Source organism: Struthio camelus, chromosome 2 (assembly GCF_040807025.1).
Source record: "Struthio camelus isolate bStrCam1 chromosome 2, bStrCam1.hap1, whole genome shotgun sequence".
NCBI classification, from domain to species: Eukaryota; Metazoa; Chordata; class Aves; order Struthioniformes; family Struthionidae; genus Struthio; species Struthio camelus.
In genome coordinates this window covers 121,107,578-121,135,523 of record NC_090943.1, presented here as the reverse complement: position 1 = coordinate 121,135,523, position 27,946 = coordinate 121,107,578, and the positions used below count along the sequence as shown (strand labels likewise).

Here is a 27,946-nt window from a genome sequence, read left to right as displayed (position 1 = left end):
GCAGTAGAGGAGGGCTGCTTAGCTCTGGACTGTGATGCATTAGCAAAATTATGCAGGACTGTGAGAGTAGGTTTGTACAGAGTCTGTTCACCCTGCCTGCCCAACCAGTAAACCTTTCTTTTCGTAAGCATTAAGCCCACTCACAAATAGTCACATCAAAGACAACAAACATACGGAGAAGGTTAACTGAGCTAGGCAAACTGGAGCCATTGTTGGCTTCAAAACACGTTTAGAAGAGCCAAAAGCTGAGGGGGGAGGGAGGGTGAAAAACCCCAACAGATTGGATCCCGAAAAGGAAGAATATAGATTTTGCTGTCAACTTTCCTTGTATACATATTTTTTTCCCCTTACATTTCCTATTATCGTGTCAAGCACAAAATGCTAGTGTTAGATACCTCTTTTTTAATGTTCTCAGTTGTGCAGCAACAGGATTGAGAATTGGTTTTCAGTACTGGTGAAACAGGAGCTGACAACTTCATTTCAGCTGTTTGTGTTGTTTTCATTCCTTGCTAACTTAGAGGTGTTAAGAGTTATGTTGGTGTAACATTTTTTGTTTGTGGATCCATGATGCTTGTCATTATGACTAATTAATGATTATCCAGCTTGAGGGGAAAGAAAAAAGATCCAGAAAAATCCAGATTTCTGTTTGCAAACTCAAGTCTTTAAGAATATCACTTGATGCTTAGGAGGCATGGACATCCCTGAGGTATTAACTTGTTCTCCACTTATGTGCATAGAGTGAATTAAGTATTATCTGTGAGCAGGCACAATAGTGCTTCCTAAAACTCTTGATTTTTTTAGGTAACCTAAATTGGGGTAGGAGGTTGCTTTAGTTTTGACAGTCTCTGCTACACCATGGATCTGATTTGGAGGAAGTCAGATTTGGGAATCAGTGGCTGATTTCTGCCTGGGGTGGTAGGTGTTTGACTCGTTATCATTATCATTGGGATTTGTTTCTTAATGATTTCATTTTAGGAAAGTGTTCGGATGCCTTGTTGGCTCTAATTTCAGCATCACTCATATGTGAACTATTATATTTCTCCCCTAATTGCTGGCAGATATTCTTAGTAGTAACTGAAAGCAACCACCTACAATCATCTTACCCATAGTTTTGTTGCTAGGAATAACACCGTATTCTTAGTACCAGCCCACAGAGATGGGAAAACTAATGAAGACAGTTTCCTATGGAAGGTGCAGATATGTGAACGGAGAGGCAAAACTAGAAGCGTATACTTGGAACAATCTCCCTGTGGTAGCTCTGCACAAACACAGTGTGCACCCCAAAGTCAGAGAAACAAGCAGGATCTGGATTTAAAGGTAGATATATGAAAGTGCCTCTGTCGTGGGATAGTGATCCCATTCTTGGGACGGGTCTAAGGCACTTTTAGGAGCTGTGATATGGATTTACAGTTAACAAACAAAAAACAACCCTGGGACAGCTAGCCTTAGAGTACCCCTTCCTGTGTCCATGACTGTTCAGAGTTCATTCAGACTGTTTTTTATTCTCTTCCAATGGTAGCCAATTCCGATGTTCCTTACAGTACACAATGCGGCAGAAGTTATAACCTGTGGGTTCCAGAAGTTTGTGCAGAAAGAGGTAATTGATATATTAATTGATACCTCCTTTGATATAACTGCCTTATAGCAAGACACCGGCTTTCTCTTATTACTGGCTTTGGTACTGTTTGCCCTTGTAGGCTTACTGTGATAGCTAGTCATTAATGAGTCCCAGAGAGATTTGCTGATGGCAAGTATCTATTTTGACCTTTTATTTTCCCCTTTAGTTAAGGAAACACCGCAAATGCATATCGACCATTTGACCTGTGTTTTTAAGACAGGCTTTTTGTTTTTCCCCCTTTTGAAAATTAACATCCCCTCTCTCTCTGTTGCCATAGGTAAGAGTTTCATCATTTGAGTTAAGGGGGGAGAACTGGGTCCTTACATCTAGCCAGTATAATATATCTAGCATTTGATACGTTGTATAATTATAGGTAGATTACATCTCCACATGAAATGCAGGAAAAAAAAATTCAGTTTTTGGATCTATTTTTTAATGTTTTGGAATGTGTCCCGAAACCTTTTAAAGTTGGGAGAATAATTCCTGCTTGCTTTAAGAGCAGAGTCTGTTTCTCATAAACTGCATTGGAGAGCCGCCTTCTTAGGCTATGAAATGCTTTTCTGTTTGTCTGATTGGAAAGCTGCTGTGTGAGGTAGCACTGGGAAGTGGTTCATGGCAAATTCTTTTCTACAAAGGCCGGTAGCTTGCTGTGGAAGGGATATTCCCTTCGTTGTCTCTGTTGTGTATGTGGAGAGAGACAAATGGCCAGTGTTTGCTACTCCTAATAAACTCAAGAGCTCCCTAAGGCTATGTCCAAGGGGCATAACAGTGTGTACTGTGGCACACCCTGGGACGTTGTCCCCCAATGGCTGACCCTTCCAAAGTGTGCCATGTTGTCCTTCAGCTCACATGCCTAGATTTCCTCTCCTTGAAAAACCAAAGCCCTATGGAGAAGGATAATACAAAGCCAGGTCTTGCTGGGAAGCCTCTGGGGAATAATATTGGACCAGAGAATTGCAGAAACTCTCCTGAGTTTAGACTGAGACTAATTTGACTGGGGTAGTACCTAATGAATTAAAAATACTCAATATTAGAATACATACAATACACGGTTTAGGTAAAAGTCAAGATAAAATTCACATCTGGTTTTAGGTTTACTCAGGAGCAAATAGTCTGAAAGGATAAATCAGAAGTTGGAGTAGGCCAATCTGTAAACCTTTGTCTTTTTTCAAATTAAATTTGCTTGGCAGTACTCAAAGATAATGGATTGTGGAATGTTGCTCACTGTTTTTGTTTAGTATTTCTGCTGCAGTAAGATCAGCTGTGATATTTTCCTGTTTATGGAAGGGGAAAGCACTCTTTTGCCTTTTTGTTTTTTTAATCTCAGTTTCTTTTTTACAGCAGACCTCTCTTCTGAAAATCTGTAGGTAAGTATTTGTTTGGTTGGTGTTTTTTTTGTTGTAAACTCTAGATTCAGATTCAGACTTGTTTTGGCTCCAGCTTCTTGTATTTTCTTCAGATAATGGCACACCAAAGCAGTAAAGAATGTAAGACACATTCCTGTGGGCAGTAAGCCTAAATTGCAACATAGGAGTAATTAAATTTTTTTAAATGTATTTCCTTTTTTTAACTAGTTAAACATATATTTTTTTCTTATAAAAATTTTAAAAAGTCAGAAAAGCAGTATTGATGGGGGGGGAAAAAAAAGCAATGCTTATATTAATTTAAAAAAAAAAGGGGGGGGGCGGGGGGGTGGGAAGGAGACATAACTCAGTTTTAAAGTTCCAGGAGATTATCTTAAACAGTAAGAAAGATAATTAATGTGATAGGAAACAACTAAAAATGTCTTTTCTAAGAAAGAAAAGGTGGGTGACATCCAGTTCTATTGACATCATTCAAATGAAGCTACACACCCTCAAATCTTTATTGGCCCTGGATGTTTAGACTTCAAAAAGGAGAAAGTGAAAAACAGAGGTCAACTATTCATATTTTAGAAATTTCTTTCTTCCCCCATCCCCTTGAAGAACATATAATTGATATTCTTCATATTTTTGTAGTCTTTTTCACTGTTCTTAGTGTACAATGTGGGTTTACTATTCAGTGTGTTTAGATGCTCTGTCGTCCTACTTTTTCTCATTTGCTTCTGTTATCTGGCTTACTATGACCTTGTTTTACTCACTGGTTTATTAGGCCAGGATAGCAGTTTTTCTTCTTTATTCTGTCTTTTCCTTCTACTGTGCTAGAAAGTCAGAAAATGAACTGCAAAAGCAAATACTCATTAATAATGATAGTCCATAGAAATCCTGTCTCTGTGTGCTCAGTGTAGCCTGTAGAAATACTGACTCAGCCACAGTTTGATTTATTTAGCCCGACCCATCTGACCAGAGGAGGACTTGTGCTGTTCTTAAGGTACCTTTAAGTGTAACACCTCCAGCTCCCACTTTGGTCTGCATTCTGGAGTTAGGGCATAACCTTGAAAGTCACCTCTGCTTCTTTCTGCTGAAATTGTTGTAATAGGCCACTTAATTTAATGAATAAACTTTCTGGGAGCCATCCATAGATAAAAAGGGGTTTTCTTTTAGGTTTCTGAAGCATGCTAGGGAAGCCAGATGGCAAGTGAAGACCAATACTCCCTGCAAGAAAGCCTGTTTGCATCACTAATGAGGCTGTTTTGTGACACTTTTCTCCATTGCAACTTTGCTGTGTATTAATTATGAAGAACACATGATATAAAAATTAATTTTGTTAGCAGAAATGACTCTTTAAATTTGTGGAATAAAAATGAAACAAGTGAAATACCAGCGTAAAAGTGAGTGGAAGCCTCCGGACTCCCTGGGAAGTACAGATCCAGGTTATGAGCTTTTGGTCTTGTATTTTCTCTTCCCCACAGTGCATTGTTCCTCCTGGTAGCAGCAGTGTGCCTTCCTTTATGTGACACACAGGTGAGCTCTGCTTTGTAAACCAGCTCTAGTTTGACCTTGATAGTCTACATCTTGTTAGTATATAAGGGAGAATATATATGATGCAGCTTTTACTTGTAAGCTAGGGTGGTCTCTAAGTTCTGTGAAGGAATTGTAAGTGTGGTCTGTTGCCATGTTATGGTGTTGCTGTTTTTAATGTGTTTGCATTGTGGTAAAACCTCTAAGCAGACCTGGAGCTCTTGGGTGAAGCCTGAGGCTGGGAAAACCTTTATTGAACTTCTAGAAGGGCTTTAAGCAAATCACTTAGGCCTGAATTTATTGCACATACTTTCAGCAGGTTCCTAAGTTAGCTCTGTAATCACTCTACGCTCTTTCTGTAGCCCCTGGAGAGAGGGAGGAGGTACCTCTGGAGAGTAGTCTAGTCTGCTGAAGATCTGTTCTTTGGAGGTGCCTGTCTCTTGGAAGTTTAGGAAGGCTACGTCCTTGATGAAGATACCTCAGTTCATCTATAAAGTTATGTCTGATAAATCTGGGAATTTGGGTGCATCTGATCAAATGTAGACATCCATGATGTTGAACCTGAGCTGGCCTTGTGAGCATTCTTCCTAGTTGATAGGGCAGAGTAGGTAGTTCTGGTGTATAAATCATCTCAAATAAAAGTAGACATATAAAACATGCCAGATGAATTCCCCTCAAAAATATTTATTTCTCCCCATTGATGGTGAAGAGAGCTTGCCTTGTCCCGAGGTAGATAATCCACTTAAAGCATTCTTTTTGATACTTTTAAGAAAAGGTTTGTATATAAAAGCAAATGGAATGCTCTTCCCTGTCACTTTTGCTTGATCTAGGAGTAAATTTCCTCCTATCATAGTTCAGCAGTGAGTGAGGGCCATGGGGAGAGAGACTGTTTAGCTGCTTCGGGGGCTGAGAGGGAAAAGGAGACAAAAAACCTCTTACCCCCTTGCTCATCCCTGACTGTCTGTCCAAATGTACAGGAGGAGTCATAAGTTCTGCTGAATGAAAAATGGCTGCAATGCAAGAATAAACATGGTGGGGTCCATGTTCTCAGATTGTTTAAAATGATGTGCATCTGCTGAAAGGGAGAGAGCTATCCTGTATGTTTGGTCTCCAGAGGAACAGAGAAACCTTTAGTGTTCTCTGATACACTGCTCTTTGTAGTATAGCTTCCTCTGTACTTGCTTTGTTTAACTGCAAGGAAATATGCACATGTGTGCTTACATGAACCTGCATTTATTTAGATGTTCTTTATTGCAGTTTGATCTAAACGGTTATTTATGGGCTCTTATTCACTTGATCTGTCTTGGTAAGTCTTTGTCTTTTGGAAAAAGAATTGGGGAAAGTAAATGTGCTGGACATGCAAGCCATAGCTTTGTTATGAAGTTATTGATATTTGAGATTCTTGATGTAAGAAACACTTGGAAAGAATAAAGATCTGCTCAGGAAAGACAGGAAAGTTCATTCCTTTTATAGCTTTTATATTGAAAACTACAATAAACTAGATGTAGCAGTCACTTAACATTGCATGAGAAAATGCACATGTAGTTTTAATCAACAGCTTTTCTGGGACTTTTTGATGGTATCCACTAAGAAACCTTCCTCGAGGAGGGGAAAAGGAAACATGAAAAACAAAACCAAGGAGTAGATTGTAGTTAAAACCTTATTGCACACACCGATTTTTATTTAAAAATTGACAAATATTCTAAAACATCATTCCTCTGGAAATATATTCAATGGTGTTGAAATGTTGGGGTTTTTTGTGCAATCGTATGCATTTTTGTTGTTTTTAACTGTGGGTTTCGTGACCTGTCAGTATTTGTATATTTCTCTTTTGTCTTTTTCGGAGTGAACAATGATTTAAATAAATCATGTTCTTCCTGAAAGCTGTAAGTCAGACCCAGAGAACGTGAAGAAAAGAAAAGTGGCAATTTTTAGCTAGGAGATGATAATTTTGTCTTTTGGAGCATTAGACTGGATAATAAGGAACTTACGTTTAGTTCTTAGCTGTCTTACAGACTTACTGAGCGACTGATTCATATGTTAAGTCTTGTCTGCAGATTAGAGATGATTCTGTCTTTATTTTGTCTATTCATTTTGTAAACTTGTCAGGGCAGAGGTTACATCTTTTTATGCATTTGTGTCTAGGAAGGTCTGGAGATTCCATTCTAAAATGTTAACATAAAATTAACAAATAGTATATTTTTTTCCTTTAGGAAATGACATATGGTAAATATTTGATCATTTAGGTAAAAACAAAAAGCTAAGGATTTTCCACTTCAAATATTTGTTTGCTGTAGCAAGCGATGTTACTGCTTTCTCGAAATCAAGAGGTCTTATTTGTAAAAACAGTGCTAGGCCACAGAGGTGGAAGGCAGCTTTGAGTTTTCAGGCACCCTCTGCCATATGGTTGAAACATGTAGGAAGTGTTAGTATAATGTTTATGCTCAAAATATAGCTTCTTTCTGTTTCTCTTGTTCTTGAGAGAAAGCTGTTGACATGCCTCTTGGGAGTTTTTGTGCAATTACATTTCCTATTAACTAAGATGTAGTAAAGATGCTACAGGAGAGGATGAACAGGTGAACCAACCTAACATACAGTTAAGACAGCATTAAAGGAAGGATGTGTGTTCTACCTTTCAGCTTGGTTACAGGAGGCAGAATTGAAGAGATTTATTACATAGTGTTCTAGCAGATTTGCCTTTCATCTTGTGATTTTTTTTCTTTGTGATTAAAGAAAAACAAGCCCTGAAGAAAGGATCTGAAAAAAATAGAGACGGAAGCTTTATTATTCCTTTCTTGACTGGTTAAGGTCTTTCCCAAAATAGAAGTGGGAGCACACTAAGAGCTGAATAGGTCAAGAGTGTCAGGAACCTAAAGACACTAAGTCTAAAGTGTCTTTAGAGAGAGTCTAAAGCTGAGGAAACTTCAAACAGCAAAGTTAGTTTAGAGCCAACAGTCGCAAAGGCCTACATGGATGAAGGCGTCATAGAAGCCCTCCTCCCCCACCCCCCCCCCCCCATGGGTGGGCCCTAAGAACCCATTTTTCTGCAGCAGTTCTCTTCGTGTGTTTGTATGCATGCCCACGTACCCACACCCCTTGGTTGCCATGAGCTGGGAGTCATCTCTTCAGAGAGATTAGGAGAAACACATAGTATTATCATCTCAGAGTACTGTCATACTTTGAAAACCCATTAATTTGAAGTGATAGGTGATTTTTATTCCTGATTCAGGCATCCTTTGTGCCACGTTGCTAGCTGTAATTCAGAAGGTTCCATGTCTGTACTATGGCCAAACCATTCATTGTTTGTCGGAGTGATTGCATGCTGCAGCAGTTACACTTGTCATTTCAATTACAGGAGCTTACAAAATATTTCACAAGTTATGGAAACCTAGCTCTCTAAGGTAATGTTCTAATATTCTCTTAAAAAGGAAGAGATTGCTATCAAAGAAGTTTAGACTCTTATTTATCCAGCAGTGAGGTAAACTGTAGGGATCTCTGCTTTATCAGAATAAAGTGGGGCACTCTTGATCATTAGTGATTTTTTTTTTTTTTTCCTTACCAGAGGAGCCTTATTTATTGATAATTTTAACTATACTATATGGCTATTGATATTTATACTGATTCAAATACTGCATTAATTTTAAATAGTATGTTATCAAAGGATGAAGATAACATCCTTTAGTCCTGCAAAAAGATCCACTCATTAACGTCAGCGGCATTAAGAGGAAACGTTAGTTTGTGAAAAGCCACAAACTTGAAAGCCACAGGATTTGTGTGTCAGTATCTCCCTTTGCGAGCAAGTCTCGAAAGCATGTAACAGCTGGTGACTTGCAACAAAACTTGAATGAGTACCTTAATCTTGAAACCTTGCACCAATCCCATGACTACTTTAGAACTAAGCCGGCAGTAAACAGTGTTTGAAATCAGGTGACATTACATGTTCATGGCATCTGTAGTCTGCAGTTGTCTGTATGGGGATGGATATGTTCCCACTGAGGATGGATACGTTCCCACTGAATGTTATGAGCATGTATGTGAACATAATGCATATGTATATAGAATATGGATAGGCTCATTTATTCCGGTCTTTAGTCAGTCTCCCATTGTCTTCACTTTCAATGAGATTACCATTGGCATAGTAACAACAGAAATAATGTAAAAGCAGTGTAACTGATGTGTAAATTAATATATTCATCTCTTCTATCAAATGAGCTGTGTTACTAAAAACACCTTTTTCCCCCCCTCCCAGTGACCTGGACCAGCAGTATATCAACTATGTATTCAGGTAAAATCGATAAGTCTTTGATGTACTGTGGTTGGTTTTGTGTGGTATATGTTTTAATTTTCAACCATGTTTTGCTTAGGAAACTCATAGCTACCACTACTTAAATATACTTGGTTAGCAGGACGTTCATGGAAAGAACATGCTTAGCAGCTGAATGCTTTGGCTCTGGTTACAGGTGGATATGCCAATGTACACCTGGGGAAGTAATGATGTGTTAATTATGAATTTTTAATCGCCATGTGCACAAGAGATCTTTCCAGAATAATATTTATGGGGTAACTCCTTGGCAATCTCCGCTCGGAAAAATCAAACTTGCACAAAATTGCCGGAGGGAGAAGATAGTGATTATAGATGTACCATGTGCAAAGAACATGAGCAGTAACCAATTGTTCAGAGTGCTGTTAGGGGGATTGAGTAATTCAGACCTTTAGTGGTTTTCCTGATTTGGAGATACAAAACTGATTTGTTGTTTTGTGGTTAATGAAAGAGCTTGAGTCACTAACCAGAGTCCTGTGTGTGTTGGGAGTGGGGGTGGTGTCCAGTCCTTTCCCCAAAGAACCATCTACGCCAATGCAATTAGCTTGCATGGCTTCCACTAGATTTTTCTGAGGCTTTATTTGAAGTAAGGCATGCAGAGATTTTGCTAGATCCTCCTCCATCCATAAGCAAACCTCTTGCCTCACTCTTTCTTGTACCCATTGACCTCTTCTTGGAATGGTAGATGAAATTGTAAGGAAATACTATGCAGTGTGAATACTAAGCTCTAAGGAAGGTGCGTGGTCTAACGGAATGAAACCCATCAGTTGGCTTGGGTAGAAGCAGAACAGAGAGCATAAGTTATAGCTAAGCATCACAAAAGTGAAATCATGCTTGTCTATTTGATTAGATGTCTGTGTGTTCCTGTCTGACCACATTTGGTAAAGACCTTTATAGGGATGCGTGTAGGACAGTTGTTTGACTTCAGTTCCCTTTTATCTTATGAACATCAACTTGATAACACAGTGTATCTCTATCCATCTTACTCCAATCACATCTCCTATATTCATAACTGAGTAGTGCAGCCCTCTGATTATGGGTTTGTGTAGTTCTAGTGAGTATTCACCAAGGATCCATGCATTGGCAATATCTGAATATCAGTTTGCTTGCAGTAGGCTTTTGGTTTGTTTAAGTTGTTTTCAGTTGTTATTTTCCATCTACTGTGAAGTGCAAAGCAAGTCAAGTTTAGTCAAAGAAGGCAGCTGCTTTTATTGAAGCTGTTTAGAAGAATGTTACAGTTAGAATTTGGAGATATGCTGCTATGTACAGAAATAATCTGTGAAGTCTTGAGAGACCTGTTCTGCTTAAAGCAGCCCTTTGTTCTACTGGCAGCTCTTTGTCTAATGTCAAAGGGAGAAAAATTGAGAACAGTAAAATTTATTTACTTTATTTTAATTTTTTTCATTTGGCATCTGTCTGACTATAACTCTCAATTGTCATGTTAGTTGAAGCTCACCTGAGCGTGAACCTTTAAATTCAAATTATAGCTCAGAGTCTCAATTTTGCAGCTTAGATTGAAAAATTAGGGTCAAATGCTCTACTATGTTAGCTGATGGTATCCTTTGAAGTCTGTGAGGTTGTGTCCAGCAGAGAGCAGGAGTTCTACATTGAATGGAAAGGATGATTACTGGTTTAGAGGTTCTTGAAAAAGATATTGTTCACTAAAAACTGAGATCTGCTGGTGCAGTGGTTTGTATTTAAAAGCCTTTTTTTAGCAATGGAGTTGTGGGAGTTGGGAGGTTGCTTTTTTTTTTAAGCAGCTCTTTACAAGCAAAAATATGTTATCAAACCTTGTGAAGATTTTCATCAAGGGCTTAAGGTCAGTGTAGCTTGGAAGGTGATGATACAAAGCAATTGCTGGAGAACAGGTGGTGCTTTGAAAAGAGAAGGCAGATGAACATATACTTGTTTGTTTATGTTGGGTCTATGGACACACATCCACGTGCATGCTTCTACTGTTAGAGAACATTGCAGTCTCTGGCATTTGGGCCTCGTCATGTCTGTGGAAAACAAATAGTTACATGAGCAGTGGAACAAGTGGCATCTGGTTTCTTACAGACTTCTTTTTCGTTGTTATAGTTGGTGTTCAGCATGGTGTGAAATTTGGCAGGAGCTTTCTCCTTGTTTGTGACCTTCATGAGGTACCACTGCAATGGAGATTCTCAGGTGTTTAATGAGGCTGAGAGCTTTCTGTCACAGAAGGCACTGGTAGTTGTCTCTTCATGAGACCTGTGAGCATGTAATTAACTTTGAGGTCTCTGCTTCTCAAGTTTGGATGAAACTGTTTCTTAATGTGTTTGAGAGCTGTAAGGGGTGACTGACAGACACACACTATTATTGCATTAGCTTAATTTCCATGGAAGACAATAAAAATGTATTTTAAATCACATAAAACATTTTATTTTGAACATTGTCTGAATGAGTGCTAACTCCTTATGGTCAATTCTTGGTCAGAGTTACTGTAAACATGTGACTACCTCTGGCAGAAGGTGCCCAACATCACATTCTGTGATTTTAGCACGTTTTGAGGTATATACTGCTCTCTCTGTACCAGGCTTCTCAAAGCCTATTTCAGCTGAGAGAGGATCGCAGTTTCATCTCCAGAATAGGAAAGTGTGACGCGCTGGTCGTCTTGTCTGTACTCCCATGTATGAGGAGAACTTCGTAGTGTAGTATCCATGCAACTTCTTTTTATTAAGAATAGTATCAATAGGCCTTTACAGCTCCTCATTTCTAGCATGGTTCAGACAGCTAATGTGTGACTGTGGGGGGGGGGGGAAGAGCAGCTATGTGAACACAGCCAGATATTGCTTATTATAGTAGGGTCTGTTGAAAGTGTTTCTGTTTAGTACAAAAACAGACTTGTACTCTGAACGTGGATGCTGCCTGGATAGAGTAGATTAAAAGTTTTGCCCCGAGCTACTGGATATTTTCATGTACTAATATGTTAGGTTAAAAAAAACACGTTGAGATTAAAAAATATTACCTACATTGGCTCTATTGGATATTGCCAGAGGTGCAACTGAAACTAGCAAAGTCTCCTACTGTACTATGTCCCTACATGCACTGTTTCTTGTTTTGAAATCTGGAACAAATTTTGGGGGAAAATATCATAAATTAGGGTGTTAGCAAATGTACGTGGATGGGAACTTTCCAGAACAAAATAGGTCTGAAGAAATATTTGCTCATGTTGAAAGTGTGGCATTCTTCTCACTTCGTTATTATTTTTATTTTTTTTAAAGGAGCCAGATAGGGGACAAGTATAGGAGGGAAAGCAGAACTGTACTTCATGCGCCGAAGGGATGCGTGATGCTGCTTCTCTTGTCCCTCTCCCCTGTATTTAAGCTGCAGGGGGAAGAGGGGAGATAGAGGGGAGATACACTTCCAAGAACCTCATTCTCCCAGTCTTGCTCCTGCAGCTGCTTTTTTTCGCCATGGTATTATATTTCCCTGCACTCTGACTTCTGTGCTACTGATACTAACTAGTGTTTGTTCAGTAACCTGACATTTTCTTTTATTCCTTTCCGGTCTCCCATCAAAGTGGGAGCCAGATTTTTTTTTTTTCCCAGCTAGCTGACAAGAGGTAGCGTGAGGGGGTAGTAATGTTCACCTAGCATGTTGAGGTATACATAGTGCTTCTTAGAAGTGGGTCATAGTTTGTCTTGATCTTTTTCCTATGATGAGGTGGATACAGCTATGTTGCTCCTGGAAGAAAGTTTTGGTACATCCCAATAGCTATCTCTGTTCACAAAGGCATGCCGGACAGCCTAGCAGTCACTGGTGAAGACAAAACAAGGACTTAGAACAGGAGAATGTCAAACATTGAATAAATAAATGGTACTGGCAAAGATGTGGGGTAAAGACTCTACCCTGTGTAACTATACTATAGCTGGCTTTTGGAAAATGTGCTTATCTGGCACATTTGTAAGTTCAGAAAGCTGCAGTAGACTTTTTGTAATAGGCAAAGGCAGCTTTGTGGGCATAAATTGCTTTTCTGGCTGAATCCCCCCCCCTTCTTTTTAGCCGGATGGAAAACTGTAGATGATCCAGTCCAAAGTAGTGCATTATGAGTATGAGGAAGAAAGGAAGAGTAGAGGAGCCCTGCAAAGAGGTTTTGTTTCTTCTGTTGAGACCTGATGTCCAGACTGTCCTCCTGGAAACCCCTGAATCCCTAATCTGGTCCTGCAACATCACTATCTTTCCTACTGATGTTCTGTTCAGGGCAGAGTTTCAATGTGGTTGTATTGCCATCTAGCCCATTTGCCTTAACCTGCCCCTCACTTCACACAAAAAAAAGCTTTGTTTTCCTCTCATATTTTCTTTGGATCCAAGCCTGGGGTGTCTGGTGGCCTTATCAATTTCTTTTGGTTGCAGAAGGAAGTTTCTTTTTGAACATTTCCCAATCTCACTTTTTTTGTTTAAGTAGTAATAAAGCAGAAAGCAAAAACGGAGGAACACAGCTTAGTCATAATTCTCATCACTGTTGATTCAGTTTCACTTGTTCTTCCAGTCTCCTGTTGTCTTTCTTATTCAGTCAAAAGCGATAGGCCCCTGCTTCCTTTTCTGTCTTTTAACAGGAAACTGTGGTATTGAGCTTATTTATTGTGAACTCCTTTTGGCCATCTAGTGTGGGGAGAGTGTGTATGTGTGGGGGAGGAGGGGCAGAAGAGTATTGCATGTTGTAAGTCTTTCAAATACTTTGTATAAAATGTTAAGCCTGAAATACCTGACTATATATCCTTCATGACCAGTTTCCTTTTTCAGCCCTTCGTCTTCTACCGCTGGTTTCAGTTATGAGCTTCCCCTCTGAGACTTTACTAGTCACAGGATTTCCATGTTCTTTGGAGTTCATTTGGTGCAGGTGCCTCTGGGAATAACCCTGTGATTCGCTGAAGCATGCTGAAGAGAGGCCACAAAGTGCAGTCACATGGTCATACAGAGAATGGGAACTAGCTGAAAGTGAACTAGCTTGGAAACAATAGCTGTGTTAACTCTGAAAAACCAGAGTTGGCCTGGTCTGAGCACCTTGCTGATGAGATTGTACTGTTGTGGGTACCTGAGTTAGCTCATTTACAGGGAGTTCAGTTTTCTACCCATCACCGTGTGTGCTTGGAACCACTTCCAGCTGTTGCTTTCGTCTTGTCTTTTTGTCATGCAGGATTCCATTCCTCCACTGGTTGGGTTTCTACTTTACTGCTACTACTGGGCCTAGTGAGAATTGGTGGTAATTAGGGGAAATTGCCTAGCTTTAGCATTCGTGACATTAACGAATGTCTTTTTACCTTCATAAGTTCAGTGCTTGCTACTTTTCAGAGAGAAGGTCTCTCCAGATATTCTTTTCTCTTTCATCATGGGCATGTATTGTTGGTATCTGGAGGGAGCTGTAGTTTTGCTTTGGAAGATTTGCTTGCTTCTCCCAGTTTAAAGTGTCCCAGAATTTTTGTCTGTAGCCTTTTAACCTTGGAAACAATGTAGAGTGGCAGGAACAGTCAATAGTGATGAAGAAGCCTCTGTACAACCGATACTGCAAACTTAGAGCATGAAGTCCTTATGGGACCTCAAAAGTATTAAATGATCCTCCAGTAAAGAACTGGTCATAGCTGATTTTCTTATTCACTTGCATCTTTGAAAAAAGCGTGCATGAGTTGAGATGATGCTCAGTATTTAAAAGTGCATTGAAAAAAACTGTTTAATTGCAGCATTTGTCCTTTTTCCAAGTGATGTTTTGGGCATGAATATGCAGTGTATGCACAGTCACACTTATAGAATTGGGTATTTGACTGTTATAACAAATGTGTGTTCTACAGACCAGACATTTGCACACACAGTTGAAATCCCCCCCCCCCCCCCCGGACAGAGGGGCACACAAGTTTAGGCACAAGTACAGTTCCATATAAGTTCTGTCTCAATGGTGTCACCAACTGGCAATGCTGAATAGCACTTCTAATGAAAAGGACTTGGGGGTTACAGTGAATGGTAATATCAATATGAGGCACTCTCATGGCAAGTTAAGGCAAAGTGTATACTGGAATACATATAGGAAGAGTGACCAGCAGATCTAGGGAAATTGTTCTCCCTCTCAGTATTGTCCTACTTAGCGTTTTGGAGGCTGCCCCTGGAATACTCTATTCAGTTTTGGCCTCCTTCTTTGAGAAAGATGCTGAGAAACTGAGGAGAATCTAGCAGAGGACTGCAGACGTTGTTAGGGACCTAGAGCGCATGGCCTACTACAAGGAGAGTTTGAGGGAGCTGGTCTTGGTGAGACTGGCAAAATGGAGACCCAGGGGCAACTTAACAACTGCCTATACCCCCTTGAAAGGGAATTACAAAGATGAGAGTCATGCTCTTCTAAGGAGTAGCAGATGGTATAATATGGTACAACAGCTAAGCTGCTTAAAAACTGCACATTAGGAGGGACAGAGTGACATTAAAACAAGTGGAATCTGCACTCTGGGACACTTTCAAAATCTAGCTAGACAAAGCAACAGGGAACATGTCTGTGTGTTCGTGATAGACCGACTTCAGGTGAGTGGTTGAACTAGGTGACCCCGGAGATCCTTCCCAACCAATGTTATTGATTTGGTACTTATGCCTCAGTTATTCTACTTCAGTGAAATTTATTTCACCCATGAAAGAACACATGCAAAACTGTCTATATGTTCAGGCCATGTCATAAATACTATAGCATAAAATTAATTTTTTTTCTCCAGTGTGGTCCTGTTGGCCTCTGCATCCCATCCAGCAGGTAAAGTGGATTGAGATATTCCTTCATTAGGTCTGCATATTACCTTTCCCTTTCCATGCCTGCAAACTCCTAATCCTGTAGGAGTTTAGCCCTAGAATTCAATGGCAAAATGACTAATAATGTGACATCCTTTAGGAAGAGGAGGAAGGTACCTAGCACTGTGGAATCTATGTGATATTTAATAATTTCTTTCTTACCTGCCCTTTGCAAAGAAGCAACATGTGACAGACAACAAACAGCTTTTGAGCTGGTTTATGGTAAAATAATAAGGGTTCTTTATTTAAAAAAAAAAAAAGAATAAAAGTGGAGAATCAGGTATTTGAGGGTAGGCAATATTCCTCTCATACTGATGTTTCAGTTGTTAGAATAATCAAGATGCCTATGTATTACTTTCACTAGAACACTGTTCAATCAGAAAGACAGAAGTATTAAATAAACATCAATTTCCTCTTCTGCCTGGTTGTTCACATTGTGTATACAGCATTCTCACGTGAGGGTAGTCAGAAATGGCAAGGAAAATAGACCTGCATTTCAAAAGGTAAAAGACAGAACTTCCTCTGAATCTGTAGAGCCTTGAAGGCAAGAAAACTCCAGGGAATTGTTTCTGAGAGCTCTTGGGCCCAGGTGCCTGGAAATGCAAGTACTCTAGAGCTCAGCCTGGGTCTGGGAGAGTGTTCTTAAACCTCCCAACTTGTGCTGTGTGTCAGAGTTCAAATTCCAGAGAGGGAAACAGCCAACATATATCTACGTTTCCTGTTGCTTCAGTAAATCAGTTTCCTGACTACAGTAGGAACCATTGTGGGCTCTGAGGTTAAAAAAAAAAAAAAAAAAAAAAAGGTGGGTATGATGCATGTCTAACTGGCAACTGTTGCATCAACAGGATTATTTATCTACTAACACAGAATATTCTTGGGTTTTATGCAATCCTTTCACCCTTTTCAACTGAAGGCAGGAACTGGCTAGAATTAAGAACGTCAGAGAAATCATTAAGCACGCTAGAAATGTGGAAAGCATCACAAATGAAAAGTCAGGCAGCTGCGAGGACTCAAAGGAATGTTAAACTAGTAATGGTCATATAATTGCTGTTCCCTGCCTGTAACAGCGGGTATTTTTTTTTTTTCCCCCTCCTATTTTCCACTGAGTGTATTGCTTTGTCCCTCAGGTGATCTCTTCAGTGCCTTGGACTTTCCATTCCTGTACTTCTACAGATTTCACAGCAGCTGCTGTGCCAGGTAACCTCTCTATAACAGGGCATGTGAATGTTTTCAAAATAAGAGAATCTGAGTTCCAAGCTTGTCTCTCAGTTCAAAATTTGGAATACGCAAAACTTTAGTTATTTTAGTTTCTCCTGGCACAAGTCAGTAAAAGTGCAGAGAAGTGATTCTGTCAATATGTGCTTGAAAGCCTGAGATTCAAATTGGCTCGTCACAGATGGAAGTATATGTGTTTATTTGGGTGAGCGTATTCTGACCATGAGGGTTCCCAGTCTCTAGTAAAATATTTTTACCTAATGTAGCAAAGCTTTGATAAACAGCATCTCTCAAATGCTTCTCAAGTTGGATTAGCCCTTGTAAAGCTCGCTTGTTGCAGTGATTACAAAGTATTAGTCTTCAGCGCTATATGAATGTACATGGATTTATTTGCCTGTACATCTTGTTACTTGGCAGAATGCTTTTTTTGGGGTAAGAGGGAAAAGCTTTAACAAGGGTCCCTCTATTTTGAGATGCAAAAGTTCACGGCCCTCACAGGACAACCTAAGGTTGTCTTCTATAGCTCTTAACTCAGATTTTACTCCTTCTCCTCCAAACTTTTGCCCAAGGAAAATGTTTTTCTTTTTAAAGGGGGAAAAACTTGTATTTTCATGTTAATTGATGGCAAAAATATTGTGTGATTGTTAGGGCTTTTCTTATTTGTGGCTATCTATTAAAAGGGGGTATGAAAAATGATCGTTAAATAATTACCCTATGTAGGTTTTTTTGGTACAAAAGTACTTTATTCAAGAGTAGACTATCCCCACTACTAACAACTTGCATTTAGCTTTTGATGAATAGCTCATTCCATGGTAGATAAGTGAGATACATGTCTTCTTGAAGACAAGGTCCAGTTTCAGGCACCAGTGAATATTAGTTAGCCCAGATATTCCTTTTCCTCTCTCTTACTTTATTGAATTTTTATTGTTTGTAGTCTTATGCTTCTGTTTCCTTTTCATTATACATAGGGTAGATAGCACTCTCGATCACACTTCCCTGAAACAATGGGAAAGGAGTAGTTAGATGTAGAAACAAGCATCCCAGTTGCTCCTCTGCATCTTGTTATTCAGTGCCTTTGTAAACATTACAGATGTGGAAGAAAACCTATATGATATAAAGCAAGGGAAGTGATGCAGTTTGCTGCATCATCTGCCACCGGTGTAGAAGGTCTGGCACATTAGGACTTATGTGCAAACTGCTTCCATTGTTTCATTAAGTGTTTACTCAATGGTGTCAGTATTTCAGGTATTATACTTAGCTGCTTCACTCTTTATCTCTGTATTACACTAAACAGCTTTGAATCAGTCTGACTAAAACCCCCTTTCAGAAGGGAAGAAGTTTTTAATCTTTAGCCAGCTACTAGACTTTCAGGAGTTTAGGCAGTGCTGCTTAGTATTTCACTGAATTCACCAACTTCTCACTGTGGAATGTTCTGCCCATTCTCTGCAACTGGTAGCTGATTTTGGGCCTCTCTTTTATTAAGTCATCCAAGCAGCATCTGCTTGGTTCCAGGTGCAGCAGGTAGTCCTTTGGGATCTTGTGTTATGGTTCAATGAAAGACACTGCAGTATCTCTTCCTCCTGGGCAGTTACAATACCCTCCTGTGTTTGATATACCAAAAACACCTGCACCCATGGTGTTTTACACAGGCTGAGTCATGACTTTGTTCCATGTCCTGAGCAGGGAACAGCTTTTGGCTCACGTTAAAAGCCCAGCATAGAACTTTTAGCCTGGAGCAGAGGGGCCACAATCTCCTTTCTGCTGGAGCAGAGAAGGGACCAGCTACATTGCATCAGCATCTGGGACAGCATACCCTCTTCAAGTGCCATGGCCCATTTTGCTCACTACCTGCATGCTGCTTTGATCCTATTTCCTTTCCCATGCTGCCTCCCACAGTACTTTATAATCTCTTATGCCTCTGTACTAGCCAGGCGGTGATTTGTTCCTTACGTATTTTGAAGTTCCTTTTTATTCCTTGCTTGCTTACGCTATGTCCCTGGTTCATAACCAGTGGGATGCAAATATATAAGTGAAACAGAATCCAGAGGCCAAGCTTATAAGTTGTCTAAAGTCCAGTGACATGTGGAACAGTTGCCTGAAGAGTAGGCTTGGCTACAGGAGCACAGGGCACATGTCTTAAGTGGTTTGAGAATCAAAATTCACTTACTAGTCAGCTGAGAGCTTTAGAATATTCTGTTCCCCAGCGCTAGTGAGTCATCTGTCTATTTGTTGTCTAGTAGAAATATATTTGACTTCTTAATTGGGATTTGGACTTTATGAAGTTTGCACGGCTTGAAAGCATCAGGCAGAATTTTTCTGATGGTATGGTCTTTGGGGGTTTTGTTTGTTTTTTCCAATCCAAGTCTCTGTGGAGGTTGAAGCCTGTTAGTGGCTAAACATGTGTGGCTCCTGTTGAAATTTACACTACCTTTTTTCAGAGCCATTTCAGTGCCTGAAGTTAATATTTGACCCCGTGTTTCCAGTAATCTCTACTTTTCCGATTATGCAAGTGCATTAGAGACCAAGCACAAAACTGTCAGACATACTCTACTCAGACTGCAGCCACTGGCTAAACAAACCCCCAGATTTACTGGACGTAAAGGAAGTTCTTTGTCCACCAGCTTGCTTTCTCCAAATGGAATTAACACTGCTTGAAGGGTGTCTGTTCAGTTGTGCATTCAGAAAATCAAGACATCTGTTAGAGGCAGCTTAGTTGAAATTTAGAGACTTTATTAACAAAAGCTTTCCCCATCTTTTGCAGTGGACTGTTGGGATTCTTCCTGATGTTGCACACAGCGAAACTGAAAAACAGCACAACCTCAGGGCAATATGCAGCATGGAGTTTCCTTGCAAAGGTAAGAGAAAGAGCATCACAGGAACACAGTGGATCTATGTATCTCCCAGGAGAACTGTGAGGAAGTTCACATCTCTCCAGTTTCCTCAGCTGTTCCTATCAGAACTCTCAGGGCCTGTCCAGGTAACATTCTGCACAAAGTGTTGAGGCCACAAATATCAGTCCCTTGCATAACAAACCAGAATTGTTAGCTAAGGCAAAGTATTGACGTTAGACTGAGTTTAATGGAGCTGTGCTGATTAAGTACGGCTGAGCACTTGGCATACTGGATCTGGGTAATACCAATCGATACTCTCCAGAGGTGTGTTGAGGAAAAATACTCCCGAGAGAGTGTGCACCAGCCCTTGTTTCTGATGTGTCTTCCCAGCAGTACTGGTTTACAGAGTCAGTAGTTAAACCTAATTACCTGAAGATTAATACCAGAACTGCCACTGCCATCATCACAGGGGAGAGCAGTGGATGTCATTTGCCTTGACTTTAGCAAGGCTTTTGACATTGTCTCCCACAATGTTCTTGTGTCCAAGTTGGACTGTGTCAGTCTGTGTGGGAGGCTATTAGATGGGTAAAAAAAAATTGATGGGATGATTAGGCTTAGAGGGTGGTGGTGAATGGGTCAAAATCTACCCGGAGGGCGGTGGAGTAGCACAAGAGGTATGTCCTGGAACCTGTCCTGTTTAACATCTTTACCAATGACCTGATGGAAGTGATAAAATGCATTCCAGTTTGCAAATGGCACTGAGCTATCGAGACCAGCCAGTATGCTCAAGGGAAGGGTTGCCCTCCAGAGAGACTAAGACAAGCTGGAGGAATGGACCAGCAGGAATCTTACAAATTCAGCAAGGATAAAAAGTAGTCATGCATGAGAGAAGGAAGAGTCCCTGACAGTAATATATGCTGGGGACTGGCTGGCTGGCTGGGAAACAGCTCTGTTGGAAAAGGACCTGGGACTTTTGGTAGATGGGAAGACGAACATGAGCTAGCAGTGTGCCCTGCTGGCAGAGAAGACCAGAGGGCCTAGGTTAAATTAACAGGAGCCCAGGCAGTAGATTCAGAGAAGTGATTATCTTCCCCAGCTAAGCACTTTGTTAGACCGCCTCTGGAACAGCGCATCTTGTTTTGGGCCCTCAGTACAGGAAAGAAACTGGAGCAGGATGAACAGAGGGCCACCAAGATAGGGGGTTGGAGCCCTTGCCCTGTGAGGAGAGGCTGAGGGAATGGGGCTTGTTGAGCCTGGAGATGAAACAGCTTCAGAGGCACCTAACAGTAGCTGCCTAATACATATGGAGAAGTTATCTAGAAGATGGAGCTCGGCTCTTTAGTGGTGCGTGGCAGGAAGATGAGAGAGAAGTTTAAGTTGAAACAAGAGAGGTTCAAACTGGCTATAGGGAAAAACTTTTTCAACCCTAGGATAGTCAAGCAGGGGCACAGGTAGCCCAGAGAAGTTGGGCAGTCTCCTTCCTTAGAGGTTTTCAGAATGTAACTGAACAAAGCCCTGAGCAACTTGGTCTGACCTCACAGCTGACCCTGCTTGGAGCAGGCAGTTGGACTAGAGACTCCCTGAGATCCTGTCTACCTAAGTTATCCAATGATCCGTGGGTCTTAGGGGTTTGGCAGTGTATTATCAGAATAGCAATTTTTTTATATTTACTGACACCTCATTTGTTAAATTATCTACTGTAAAGGTGGTCAGAAGAGCTAGTCTAACTCCTTTTCCCCAAACAGATATACCCAGTTTCATCACTGTCAGCTAGGCCACCTGAAAACCACAGCCTTCCCTACATGGTTTGTGATCGCTGCTCTCCTACTGCAGTGAGTGAAGCTGTTACCTTAAACAAAGTGGACTTGCTTACTGCACTTGTTTAGAAACTGTAGTCAAATCATTCTTTCTTTTTTCTGGGGATAGTAAGAAAGGAGTAGTATGGCTGGTTTCATGCTTGGCAAGCCTTTTCATACTGTACAAGTCAATTTCTCATTGGTTTGAATTTTTCTCAGGAGCTCCAGAACAGGCTGCCGATGGAGACTTTATACCTTAGCTTTCTCCCTGTTCCTTAATAGCAAGTCAGCTGATCTGAAGCTTGCTGTCACTGTTTTTTTTGGAATGCTTTGGGTTGGAGATGGGAATAGCTGGCTCTGCTAGCAGGTATTGTGAATAAGGAAAAATGGTTCTGCATGTGGTATTTATGACCTATCTGGAAAAAAAGGCAGGCAAAAATGTGTTGTGAAATATATTTTGAGCAGATCTGGATCTTTCCCAAGCTGAAGTGAATCAGAGCCACAAAGTCTGGGCTGGATCAAAGCTTTCCTAAAGTTCAAGGATTTCTAGATCTCTGGGGTTTTGGCCAACTCTAGATACAGACTTCACAAAGTTTGTTCTAGCCACTGTTGACAATGAGATTACATGCCTTTACTGCAACTTAAATTTTGTCTTTGTATCACTGTGATAATTTAATCTGTTCTTGTTTTGTAAGCAGCCTTAGAAGTCTGTTTGTTCATATGCAAGTCCATGATTTAATTTTGCTTAGGGTTTTTGTAACAGGAAAAATTAATCTTTTTCCTGTTGTAACTTCTAATCTGGTGTTCAATTGAGATACCTTGTCTTGAGTTCAAAGTGGGGGAATAAGTACTAAGGACATAGGAGCTGTCCATAGCTCTAAAAATAATACCAAAGCTAGCAGTTTCCCTGGTCTCTTTCACTAGTGTTTTAAAGCTTGTCATAGGAGTGCCATTATGACTCGCTCATACCCTTTTGAGAAAATACGAGGAATATGTAGGAACTACTGCTCTCAGTGATGAATGCAGCCGATTCTGGCATTAAAGTCACTGAATACTTAATGTTCAGGAAACACTAGACACCATTTTTAGAATGGGGAGCGAAGGAGACTGCAGAGAGAGATAGGTGACAAAAGCAATGAGCCAAAGTGGAATTTGCATGCAGGGGTTGGGACTGATGTACCAGCAGCTACAAGATTCTCCCAAGATACTGTGTAACAAAAAGAAACCATAGATTAATTATGGCTTAGATACAACTTTTTGTATATAATTATACTATAATTATTAATGCTGCTTCCTACAGGTATCTGGAAGTATTCTAGTTCAATATTGACCCAGCTTGACATTGCTGAGGTATGAGGCCTGTCTCAGTCACACCACAAGTCATCACAGGTGCAGAAAAGCAGTATTTAACTAGTAGTGTAAAACATGTTTGAATTTTCTTTTTAAAAAAAAAAAAAGGGTTAGGAAGGAAGTTGATGTAGATAAAGAATAAAGATAGAAAATATTAGAATCTGGACTTGCAGATTGAGGTCCAGTGGAAAAAAGTGTCTGGGTCACAGCAGCAGCTTTGCATTCCCACATGAGCATTTTTCTTGGATTGAGTAGTGCCCTGGATCATCGTCTTAATCTCTGACTGGAGTTTTTAACAGCAGTTGGAAAGGAGCAGCATTTGAGGCCAGAATATGTTTATCTTGCAAATGAGCCAAGGAAGGAGAATGCTGTATTCTTCAGACAGCAGTGCAGGCCTCTAGGGAGAAGCAAATCGGAAAATATGTTTTCCATTTGCATGCTTTGTACCTTTGTGACTGATGAGCTGGGACTCAGATTGCTGCCATCGCTTCGTTTCTTGTTAAATGCTGATAGACCCGTAAACTAACAGTGAGATCTAATTGATCCTGCTTTACAGATTCAAGGAGACGTTCTTTCTGAAGCTCACATATTTGGCCTCCTTGCCCTCTAATTTTTCATTCACTTAAAAACTAGAGCTAGGTCATAACTTGTTTTTATGATACTTACTTTGGCTTCAGCAACTTGGTCATTGTATGAGATTTTTAAATTCTTACCCTGTGATGATTTTTGACAGCTTTGATGTCAAAGCATTACTCTGAGCATAAAAGCAGCCCAGGTTTCATCTGTGTGTATAGCCCTATGTGATATTTATAATGACAAATACCCTCTGCACTTTTGCTGTGAAAGCAAATAGCCTGTGCGTTAGTCATATTTGGATAGACTTGTGAGAAACGTCAAAAATGCTGAAGTGATCCGTAAAACAAAAACTGCTTTTAAGAAGCCCGATAAACATGGAATTGTCATAGCCTTGCATACATTTAATCCCGAGAAGAGCAAAACTTTGAAGCTGTATTGTGATTTCTTGTTCTAACTTGAAAGCAGTGCTAGTATCATAGGTCATGTACTAAAAAGAAAAACTGGAGATGTTCATATGTACAGACAGAAGCATCTGAGAATGCTAATAAGTGCTTTTAGTGAACTTGTTTAGACTAAGACTACTAGTCTATATCTGGTGATGAAACCTGTTAGATTCTCTAGAAATTAGGCAGCAGAAATAATTCAAATCATGCATAGAAGGGAGCAATGGCATTTTATAACTTTTCTTCAGCAAAATACTGGTTACTTGTGAGCACACACTTCCGTATCATGTCTAATGTTATCTCAATAAAATTTGCAGTGGAGAGTGTGGTTTGTTTCCAGTAGAAATCTATTCAGACAGCCTGTTAGAAAGAGGAAGAATAAATGGGAAGGACAGTGAAAAGTAGATCTTGCGTTCAATTCTTCAGAGGGAGTAAGAAAGAGAAGTTGGATAACTGAAACCAAGTTTCATCAACTCTTCGGCTGGTTTTCTTATACATTGGTTGGAAGAAAATTGGGTTTAATATTAACAGGAATATGCAAGTCATCCTTATGGCCTTCCCATGCACCCTTATGTAATCTCTAGTGTATCTGAGTAGTGTTAGTGGCACTCTGGTATATAAAAGCATCTCCTTACAGCTGCCTTGGTTCTTTATTTGTTAACTTCAGAAGTGTTTGCCCCAAGTCACCCTGTGTTTAATACTAGCTGCCAGACATTGCAAACGCATTTTTGCAGGAGCTTCTGAAAGCCTGTGTCATATGTAACTAAGTCTACCCCAGTGTACTTATACCCCAGGATTTTTAGCCCTCCCCCAACATATATAACAGCTCTTAAAACTAGAGACTACAGGAGGTGTTCTACGTTTTGTGCCTGTGTGTCTGGTTCTTAGGTCCCCATGGTGTCTTGAGGAAAAAGGATAAATTAGATTCATCTTCATTTCAGCCCACAGAATAGTATGATATCCCTCTTAAACTGGAAATAGTACCAATGTTTTTTTTATTGAAATAGGAATTCTTTTTTTCATGCTCCTGATAAAGCAGAGAGGCCACCCCCGCAAGTCTTTCAGGACTCCTAGCCTGGTTATGCTCACAGCTTCTCTCTTAACAGATAGCAATTCACACAAACTTTATCTGCTTTCATTCCAGGGGCACATGGACTGAAAGAAGTAAAACAAATTCATGATTTTCCACATTTTTGCAGTGTTAAAGCCTTTCTTTATAAATAGGACTTTTTTTATATATCTCTTAATTCTTCTCTTGCACTGCTGCTTAACATGCAAATGGCATATGATATTCTCGTCCAGACTGTCAGTGCCTTACTCCTACTGAGAAGTACTTGCAGAAATAGGTGTAAGAGTTTTGCCATTGGCACCTTCTGAAGCAAATGTCTCTTGGATATTTCTGCCTCAATGGAAGAAAAGTACATCTATCATAACCAGAACAAAAATGTGTTTTGTTGTCTGGCATTTGCCCACTTGGCTATATTACAGTTTCAAGTAGTCTGCTCTTTGTGTGCTGGTATACTGAGACAGAAATGACAGTGAGATTTTTGGCTGAAAATCACATTGCTTCCTTGGCTTAGACCTCATAAAACTGTATACAAGAATGTCGTAAATTCCCACTGGAGTTTCATAAACACAGTATATTTTCATTTGGCAAGTCTTCTGCACAGCATTTAAGACTGTCTACAGATCTCTGTTTCTGACCTGGAAAAACTGCATAGATGCATGCCAAAGCCCTGGAAGAGAGGGAGAATTGTGTGCCAGAACTGATCAGACTCTGCTGGCATGTACTCGCTGTGGCACAGATGTGGTTTAAATACATCTCTAACCTGAGAGAGGGAGTTTCTAAACCCTAAAGCTTTCACATGTGCTGAGAAGGATTTTATAGAGGTAAAATTAAGTGAGCTTCTTCCATCTACACGCAGTGTGTACTTCTGTGTATATGTATTTGCATAGATACAGTTAACCACAAATTAATAAGGATTTTTCATTCTTCTCGCTGTATGAAGTACAGTGCATACTTTATTCTTGACACATGTAATTGATTCCTGTCAATCACCATGGGGACTGTATGAACACCTTGGAAGGGAGAATGTTTCTTAGCTGAGCTTAACAAACAAATAAGGCAATCAGTGTGCTCTTAACCATGTGTTAAAGGTCTACAAGAAAGACGAGTTGCTTAAACCTTAAAAGTATAGGTTTTCTAGTGGTTACCATGGAGACAGCTTGATCATTGCATTGTAGCATCCAACACTAATTACAGCCTTCTATCGGGAAGACATCAGTCTCCATAACAACTCCTCTGTGTGCTACATGACCACTAAGCTGAGTGGCATATGTTCCCTGGGGCACTAATACAATTTAATAGGGAAGGCATCTTGTAAAAATAGCTGCGACATACTTGAGCTCTAAAGACTCTTGATAATAGAAAATTTTAATACGTGTATTAACAGGTGTTGCATAGGGCTGCAAACAGTTATGTATCCGCTGAAAATAACAGCCACTCAATTTTTGGGCATGTGTTTTGGTACAAGTAAGTACATAAAGTTATTTGTTGCCACTTAGGGTAGTAGCACAGCACAGTTTTCACTTGTGCTTGATAAAATACATTTCTCTAGTCTCAGCAGGCATTAATTGAAAGATTGAGCACAAAGAGATGCTCTGAATTAGTTTATTTGCTATGTATCCTGATACCCATTTAAAATGCATTGTGTACATTTGGTATTGTCATTCTCTAGAACATGAAGATACCTGCTGAATTGCTAGCTTGGAGTATGCCTTTGGAAGGTACTTTTTCACCCTTAATCTTAACAAGGCACCTCTGTTTTTGTATATTTGACACTAGAGAATTACAACTTAAAAATAGATTTTTGACAAATCTGACAGTTTTGGATTGCAGAAGAAGCAGGTTCATTGATTCCTCTGCATAATAGAGTTTTACCCTCCCATGTTTTTATTTTGTCTCCTGGAGTTACTTATATAGGGAGAACTGAGGCTGAGAGGTGAATGAGTGTGACAGGGAGAAAGCAAAAGAACGAGGACTGGTTTGGAAATGGTTTTCATTGCTATTATATTGATATAAATGCCAAATGGTACGGGGGAGCCACGTGTGCTATGTATCAAACTAATGTAGAAGTTTTCAACGCTAGTTACGTTTAGGCTTCCAGAAATGAACTGAAATAGCCATGTTCTGTTCCCTTGCTGGTTCTCTGTTCTTTTCAGGATCTGTTTTGCCAGCTGCCTTTTTGGTTCTTAAAACCCTTCATGAGTGCAGTATCTCCAGACTGTCTCACAAATCTGGAGGCTCATCACTGACCCCCTTCGATAGGCACTCACTGTCAAACTCCAGCTGTTTTCTTCAGACACTTCTCACGTTAGTGAGACATGGCTATCTGGATTGGGTCTCCCCTGTCTTCCTTCCTCTCCTCCTCAACTCAGAACCAATCTTTCTAAAATCTCGTGTGCATTCATTTCTCAATCTCTCTCTCCACAGTTATTTAAGGATTAGACTTTAACTTTTAACTGCTCGTCAGCAAACAGCCATAGGGCTCTGGGGGAGGCAGATTGAGTGGCTTAGGTCCCTGATGTGTGCCCCGTCCCTGAAAGATGTGCTCAGGGGACTTACGTAAGCTTTGAACAATCTCGTGAGATGACGTGACCTGCAAGCTGTTCTGTTCCTATCCATTGCTGGCATGGAGAGGAACGGGGCAGAGCCCAGTTTTTTTCTCTCCACGTGTCTTGCGATAGATGTTTGTCCTAGGGGGACAGCAGAAAACAGTTCTTATTTACAAAGGTTCCCTACCTTTTCTCAGGGAATGGGAGACTAAAGAGTCTAGTCACGTCTGTCCCTATCTTCTTGTCCATTAGAAGCTCATGGACAGTTGAGGCCCTCAGAGCTAACTCCGTAACCTTGTGACATTGCTCATAAAAGGAATTACTCAAAAGGGATTATCTATATTAACATTTTTGAAGTACCACATTTTTTAAGGTTTCTGATGGAATATTTTGACCTTTTGTAACAGTGAATGGTTAGAAAGCCCTGGACAGGCTTTTGTTTTTGAATGGAAAATTAAAACCTTACAGAATATGAGCTCTTCCTTACAGTCCTTAGCATAATAATAATAGCATGTCAATTTC

At 40.1% G+C, this 27,946-nt stretch overlaps 1 protein-coding gene across 9 annotated transcripts in view; it reads left to right on the top strand.

The window, feature by feature from the left end:
• The window catches only part of TMEM241 (transmembrane protein 241), a 63,277-nt gene that overhangs the window by 12,613 nt on the left and 22,718 nt on the right, over positions 1-27,946 (top strand). For 3 of the 9 annotated variants that reach the window (XM_068932348.1, XM_068932345.1, XM_068932350.1), the window contains exons 5-13: positions 1,520-1,597; positions 2,960-2,985; positions 4,449-4,500; positions 5,755-5,803; positions 7,853-7,898; positions 8,747-8,782; positions 15,529-15,563; positions 16,726-16,795; positions 19,575-19,668. In XM_068932348.1, the coding sequence (XP_068788449.1) occupies positions 1,520-1,597; positions 2,960-2,985; positions 4,449-4,500; positions 5,755-5,803; positions 7,853-7,898; positions 8,747-8,782; positions 15,529-15,563; positions 16,726-16,795; positions 19,575-19,668 (486 nt within the window). The remainder of the gene's footprint in view (positions 1-1,519; positions 1,598-2,959; positions 2,986-4,448; positions 4,501-5,754; positions 5,804-7,852; positions 7,899-8,746; positions 8,783-15,528; positions 15,564-16,725; positions 16,796-19,574; positions 19,669-27,946) is intronic. The other 6 variants (XM_068932349.1, XM_068932346.1, XM_068932352.1 and 3 more) reach the window with 4 other exon arrangements.